This window comes from Populus euphratica, unplaced genomic scaffold (assembly GCF_000495115.2).
Source record: "Populus euphratica unplaced genomic scaffold, PopEup_1.0 scaffold1.1, whole genome shotgun sequence".
NCBI lineage: Eukaryota > Viridiplantae > Streptophyta > Magnoliopsida > Malpighiales > Salicaceae > Populus > Populus euphratica.
The window spans coordinates 6,740,555-6,747,582 of NW_011499845.1; the positions used below are offsets into that span (position 1 = coordinate 6,740,555).

At 32.9% G+C, this 7,028-nt stretch overlaps 2 protein-coding genes across 4 annotated transcripts; both read right to left on the minus strand.

Annotated features, from left to right (window-relative positions):
- Nucleotides 1-2,445: 2,445 nt before the first annotated feature.
- On the minus strand, nucleotides 2,446-3,112 carry LOC105125477 (glutathione S-transferase U9-like). The gene has a single exon (XM_011025942.1). The coding sequence runs from the start codon at nucleotides 3,090-3,092 to the stop codon at nucleotides 2,733-2,735; it is 360 nt and encodes a 119-aa protein (XP_011024244.1). The 5' UTR covers nucleotides 3,093-3,112; the 3' UTR covers nucleotides 2,446-2,732.
- LOC105125458 (uncharacterized) lies at nucleotides 2,825-5,480 on the minus strand. 3 transcript variants are annotated; one of them, XM_011025924.1, is made up of 3 exons: nucleotides 4,865-5,473; nucleotides 3,185-4,092; nucleotides 2,825-3,083 (listed from the first exon to the last, which is right to left on the minus strand). In XM_011025924.1, exons 1-2 carry the CDS (start codon nucleotides 5,204-5,206, stop codon nucleotides 3,913-3,915), a joined length of 522 nt encoding a protein of 173 aa, XP_011024226.1. In that variant the 5' UTR covers nucleotides 5,207-5,473; the 3' UTR covers nucleotides 2,825-3,083; nucleotides 3,185-3,912. The 3 variants fall into 3 exon arrangements, with proteins under 3 accessions (XP_011024226.1, XP_011024217.1, XP_011024235.1); XM_011025915.1 differs by having other exon boundaries at nucleotides 2,825-3,095; XM_011025933.1 differs by lacking the exon at nucleotides 2,825-3,083 and having other exon boundaries at nucleotides 3,665-4,092; nucleotides 4,880-5,480.
- Between the last annotated feature and the right edge of the window lie 1,548 nt (nucleotides 5,481-7,028).

Below are 7,028 nucleotides of genomic sequence, written 5' to 3' on the forward strand. Positions count from 1 at the left end.
TAATATGGCCACTTTTATTATAAAAGAGAAAATAGTAAGTTCTTGCTTATTTATCTGTGGTAGAAGGATTTTTTTTAGCCTAACACATGACAATGTTATACAACATCATGTGTCACTAAATATTTATAATATCATACATATTTTGGAAATAAAAACCTTTCTTTAATGAAATCATGAGGGTTCGTTTCAAACAGAACGTCAGTAATAAAATTAAAAACGTTATTTTTTTAATAAACACTATAAAATAATTATTTCTGTCAATGAATGGTGGTTTGACGTTGGAAAAAATGTCAATCACTAGGATGGCAGTTTGGTAGTTTAAGGAATAGGCGAGGACTTTAACGAAGAATACAAGTCCACGTCGGCTCAGTGATGGAAACGTGTGGTATATAAATATCTTGGAAACAAAAATATCTAGGACCTAACTGCCACCATTTAGCCTCCACGTCACCCACAAGTGCAGCAGATATTTATCTGGCGGGAATGGGATCACCTCTTCCTAGGGGTGTGCTAAAAACAGGAAAATCAAATAAACTGGGAAGACCAAGAAAAAATTAATTGAAAAAATTAAATCGAGAAAAAAAATAAATCAATTAAAATAGTTAGAAATTTTTTTTAGTTTGTTTCAGAAAATTTTTTTAGTTTGTTTCAGTTTTTAGTTTTATAATATAGAAACTGATTAATCCGGACCAAACTGAATCAATTAAAAAAAACAATATAAATAAAAAAAATTACTCCCTCCCTTCCTATTAACCCTAACCATAGCCCCTTTCACTCTTTTTCTTCTTCTCCCTCTCACTCTCTCTCCAGTAATCCTAGCTATAGTCCTCTCCCTCTAGACTTAGAAGATTTGCTTTAAACATGAATTTATCTGTTGTAACTTATATGATTACAAAAACCATCATCTCTAGTAAATTATAAGAACTTTAACCAACATTACATATAAAATATTATTGTTAGTAGTCTTTTCGATGAATCATGAAAAGATTTGTTTATATGAATAAGATGAATATCTTTATTGGTGTCAAACTATAATTGGTATCTTAATAATTGTTTTGCTTGCTTCATGATTCTGCATTTTATATTGAATAATGTAAGGCTCAGTTTCAATGACTTCTATGGAAGTTTAGTGCCTGAAAATTTAGAGTTTTGATTTATAACAGAGTTTTGGATTTGAGATGAAATCAGCGGTGTTGATTTTTTGGCTTTTAATTCGTTTGCACAATACAGGGAAAACAATGGTAGTGAAAAGATATCTTATTTGACGAGTTCAAGGAGAAATATGAGCATATAGGTTTTCTTGGTTTTTTGAAATCAAGAACTAGACCGAACTGAAACCGATCGGTTTGACTTAATTCGATTCGGTTTTTTTAAAAGAAAAAAAACCAATTTGGTTATTTTTTATAGTTAAAAACCGAATCGAACCGAAAATGATTACCTTTACCTCTTTCTCCCATCATTCCTGTTCTTACTGATGTGTTTTTTTCTTTTTCTTTTGTTTTTTTACTTTGTTTTTTACATTTAATCAGTAAAAAAATAAAAATAAAAAGATAAAATATGCCGTTAACTCAGTTTTATTTTTCAAATGATTATCTTATTTATCAACATACTAATTTCTACACCTTTAATACAATTTATCAAAATAAGACAAAAATAAAAAAAAACATTAACAAAATACAGAAAATAATAGTAAAATTCATTAAAAAGTTTGTATTAAAAAAAATCCATAAAAAACAATAGCTAAGAGTCACTAACCTATTCTTATTGGTTAAATATGTAGGAGATTGACATGTAAGTTCTTAACGCGGAAGTGGGTATTTAAAAGTAAAATTCATAAATAAAAAAAAATACAAAAACACTATCCATGCAAAAAGATAAAAGTAAAAACGGCACCGTTATTCAATTCTTCCTTTCTCCCATATCTATACTCCGTCTAATAAGCAAACAATAAAATAATACTTCCTCGATTCCATAATAATGAATATGTATAATAAACAATAAATTTATTATATTTTTTTAAATAATATAATAAATATATATAATAATAAATAATTTATCATAATAATTTCTTTTTTCTTTTTGGACATAACTCGAGACATAACATGTAATCTTAGTGTAATAAATTTTAATTTATAAAATATTTTTTATTTAAAAATATATTAAAATTTTATTTTTATTTATTTTTTAAAATTTTATTTTTAGCATTAACACATTAAAATTATATAAAAAAATTAAAACAAAAAAAAAAACTTAGAAACACGAATGTTTAAGATGCCCTTGTTCAAGAGCTAACTGAATCTTAGAAACACGGTTAAATTACTATACAAAAGATGCCCTTGTTCAAGAGCTAACTGAATGTTTAATGTCTCTTAGCATCCATAATCATTTTCATAGCAACTCATTATCGCAGAATAAAAGATTAAAAGCCACAAGCAACAAAATATATGGCAAGCTTAAACCAAAAGCAAGCATCATTTGATAAGCGAGGTCCATTTAAGTTACAGAATTGATCTGCTTCTTAGGTAACCCTTCATTTGCAATACATAGAATTGGTTTGCCCATGATAAAAGCCCCAGCCCTGGACTCCAATTCGTTGCCTGCTGGAATCCACAACCGCCATGGATGATCAATAGTACAAGCTTATTAATCGAAACACCAAGCCGAAAAAGCTCCCACACGGTACCGGCTCCTTTTTTATTTTTTTCCCTAGTGCCAGATTGCTAGCTTAATAGTTAATTAGAAGATTTGAGTGCATTCTGCCTAATACCCTGCAGAATTGCAACTAGCTTGTCGTGAGGAGGAAGCAACTCCTGCACCACAGGAAGCTCATGCAAATTTGTCACCCGTGTGTATATCAGAGGATTCTTTTTTGGCTCAAGAACTTTGACACCGAGGACTCCCTCATAAACTTTGTAGGTGCTAAATGTTGTACCCACCAGAACGTCCATGAATCCCAGTTTTTTACCATCACTGGTCCGAATGTCCTCCGCAGAGAATTCCTTAATGCCCTCCTCCGATACTTTCATTTTCTCCTGCACTTCCTCTACTGCCTTTTCTTGTGCTTCTTCATCGCTCATGATAACCTTACCCATGGACTCAAATAGCGCGTTGATTAACTTGTCAGTATCAATATATTCTAGCATTGGCTTGCAATGAAAATTAAATTAAAATATGCTTTATTTACCTGTTATTGGATAAAACTAACCCAGAAGCGGACTTTGGCTCCTTGATAAGGATCAACGGGCCGAAGCCTTGATGTATTTTTCCGGGTCTCGTCGGTATATTCCCAGTATAACAAGGGGCTCGATCACAGGTTTCCCATTATGAATTATTACAGGCACTCTCTTGAAAACAGGAGTTTACTGAAGGAGCAATGGACTCTTGTTCCTTAACTCCTCTTCCTCGTCCTCATAAGGCATGCCTTTAATTTTGAGAGCCATTTCCACCTTCTTACAGTAATTACCAGCCCACATTCCACGTAGTGTTACTCTGTCTCCTCCTCCATATCTCTGATCTGTTTCACTCTATATTTCTCTGTTTTCGACGTAATGCTAGCAGAGGATATATATGTATAATATAGAAAAATGAATGCCACATTAATTTTCTTTGTTCCCATGTTAATGAATTGTCTGCCAATGCTCAAAGATCATATGATGGAAGACTCTAGCATAAATCAACCCATTTTGTCACCTAACAGTGCATTTTTTCCCAAACAAATTAAAGAAATCTGATCAAGGGTGAGAGCGTTGAATCAGGATTAAACAAAATGTTGAGATCATCGACCGGATATGGATTCCACTTTCCTCGTGCCCACGAAATTAATTGTCAAACTGATAATTTTCTTAAATGGATGATGCGGTTTCAGGATGGCCCATTATGAAAATGAGAAATTCTAAAATACTTTCCAAAATGTCATTTAGGAGAAAGACGGCTCTTGAAGGCTTCCCATGTTAGGTCCTTCTCTAGATACTCTATATTAGAGGGGTTGAAAGGACCTTTGATTCTGTCTATGGATTTTATCACTGCCCTTGCTGGAAGAACACTTCTTGATGGATCTGGTGAAGTCCCGTAGCTAAGGCATGAAGAGAATCCCTGAGGTTACAAACAAGAAACACAATGTTATTAATGGTATTTTTTTTTTTAAAAAAAAGAGAGAGTCAAGGGATGAAGCGTTAAGGTTTGATAGGAGGTAGAAAAATTATGGATAACAATGGATCTAAAAAAAATATTAAATTAATATTTAAATTAAATATAATTATAAAGTAATAAATAACTTGTATTCGGGGTCAAAAACGGGAGGAGATGAGCAAAGATTAAATTAAAATCTCTCAAAATTTCTTTACCCCTTCCCCTGCAACGTTAACATTTAACCATTCTTTTGTTGTCGTTAATTCTTAATCTCCATTAAACGTTTTCTAAGAAAACCCAGGGCTTGCTATCCACCAAATTTCAGATGGTCTTGTTGTATCTTACAAGTGAATTTGCCATTCAATTCAGTAGCAAATCACGTGGTAGAGTAACTGTCCGTCCTTAAAATTCGTGCACAATTTATCTTTCCCACCGATTTTTCAACATTTATTTGTTTCAAAAAGAAAAACGACAAGTATATATGTTTGCTATGGGGTTCTTTTTTCCTGGCAATTCTTTTTAATAGATTCTTGAACAATTTTACTTTTACCAGACTTCCTTCTGGATCAATAAAAATTCAAGTCCAAGAAATTCGCGACATGTGCAATTTCGAAGATTTCAGGACGATTTTTCAAGCCACATGCTCCCATATATGATACCCTCCATGAAAACAATCCTCACACGGGGAAAAGGAAGAAGGACAACAAGAATCACAAGATTAAGCACTAATAATTACCTTAAAGATGAGCACCTCTACTTCCTGTTCATCTACAACCGCACGCACAAGAAGGGCTTCGCCTATTGCTGACTGACTGTAAAATTCCAACATTGCAATCTCCAGATTATATCCATATTCTTCTTCTCTATCATCCTCGTCTTCATCCTCGTATCTCACTGGTCTTCTCCTCGCTCTGCAACGAGATGCTGGAATTTCTTGGGTGCTCAGTTTTACAGCTTTAATGGTGGAGATAGTAGCGGCAGTACTGTTGAAGATTGGAATGTTTGTCTTTGATAGAGTAGGTTGTAACGTGGAGTAAGAGGATGGCGTAACCCACCCCCTTGCTGCGTGCTTTGACATGGGCGACAGAGACACCAGACGCTCTAGGTTCCTTGATTAGTTTGCTTGGATGTGGTTTGTTTTGGAATATAAGGTCAGATGGATAGCGTAGATTTTATAAGAGGTTTTTATTTTCGTCCAAGAGGATCACATCGCTTCAAATTTAATTGAGTAAGCGCTTGTTGCCTCGATTGAACAGACCGTGTCAAAAAAGCGTCAGGAAGAAGAAGAAGATAGAAGGAGCTCAGACCAGAGAGAAATTACTTAAATCCTTGCAATGCAATCCATGTGAGCTCTGATTATGTTGCGATTAAATATGCATGAAATATTGAAAAATATTATTTTCCAGTGGTTGGAAAAACTATGGTTTCGAATACGTGTATAGTTTTTTTAAAGTATTTTCAATTACTCACGTGACAGTCTATTATTTATTAATTTAAATATGCTTTAGAACCATCAACTATCCAAAGAATTTTAGAGCAAATTGAACCCTGAGGGTGAGAGTGTATTTTTTTAAGAGCTATAGCAAGCTTCTTAATCATTAATTTTAAAAAGTTAATTAAAATACGTATAAGCTTAGGAGATACCACGGTGTAAAATAAATAAATAAATACTGTAACGAATGTGGGTATGTTTCATAATCACACAGTCAATTTGTCGGCTCCATAATGGAGCAGATAGACCAAGGGGGGAAAAACAAACATGCGCATTCAAGGCGCGGCAGGACGCCACCAGGTTGCCTTCATGGCGCCAAACGTTTTCAACGCTTGGGCGCCGTGTCGCTCGACAGCAATGAATGACTCTGAGCCAGCCAGCTTCTATTAGGCTACTCCTACTGAGGGCACGGACCCAAAATGTAAACGCACGCGGACCTTCTCCTTGCGCTCTGGTAGGGACCCCTAGCGACTGCCTCCCTCTTATCATCATCGAGTCTTTATTTTTGTGTTACAAATTATTTTTTATTTAATAATTTTTAAATATTTTTAAATTATTTTAATATATTTTTAATTAAAAATTGCTTTTAAAAAACATTGCATATGAAAATAAAACACACTTATCCAGAAAAATATCTAACTGATATTTTTATAGTTTTTATATGTTATAATAAAAATAAAAATATAAAAACTTAATTCAAGTGCCTAGCAAACTTGTTATGTCGATAGTGTTTTACTATATTAGATCATATGTATTCTTTTAAACAATTAAAAGATTATTTTCAAAACATCTTGTGCGTGGAGATTTAAGTTTTTTTTAGTTGATTCATTTTTTTTTGTATTAATGCAGTATACTTAGATATATTTAATTATCGAGTATTAATTTTAATATATAAACCTAACAAGTAAAAAATAAAAACATTTTTACCATCAAACTTATCTTTTGTATGACAAGCACTTTTACAAACAAGAGTTCAACTACGAAGCATTTAAGGATTTAGCTTAGTGGTTAATTGTAAGGTTTGCCCTACAACTATTCCAAGTTTGATTTTTTATATGCACTAACTTGTTATCTTGTAATGCTTTATTTGTTTATTAGATTTGTAGAATATTCAATAAATCTGGAGATCAGTGAAAAAAGAATTAACTACGAACTACGAAGAATTGTTGCTAGTTAATAATGTTTATGGTTTTAAACAATGGTTTTGGTTGTAGGTGGTTACAGCGCAACGAGCCTTCAGCCATCACGTAGTGAAATTTATGTGGAATTATTAATTAATTGTAAACATATAGCATAAATCATGAAAATTTGATCAGAAGTACTAGCAAATAATGTAAAAAAAAAGATTCTTAAAGCGTACCTAGTAGCAGCAGCTATCAGACACTTGCTTTTCACGATGTTTTTTTTT

Bases quoted from the DNA above. Each gene is read 5' to 3' on its own strand.
- LOC105125458 (XM_011025924.1), bottom strand. From the start codon at position 5,206: ATGTCAAAGCACGCAGCAAGGGGGTGGGTTACGCCATCCTCTTACTCC. The intron at 4,093-4,864 runs GTAATTATTAGT...TTGTAACCTCAG, and splicing joins TAGAGGTGCTCATCTTTAAG to GGATTCTCTTCATGCCTTAG.
- LOC105125477 (XM_011025942.1), bottom strand. From the start codon at position 3,092: ATGGGTAAGGTTATCATGAGCGATGAAGAAGCACAAGAAAAGGCAGTA.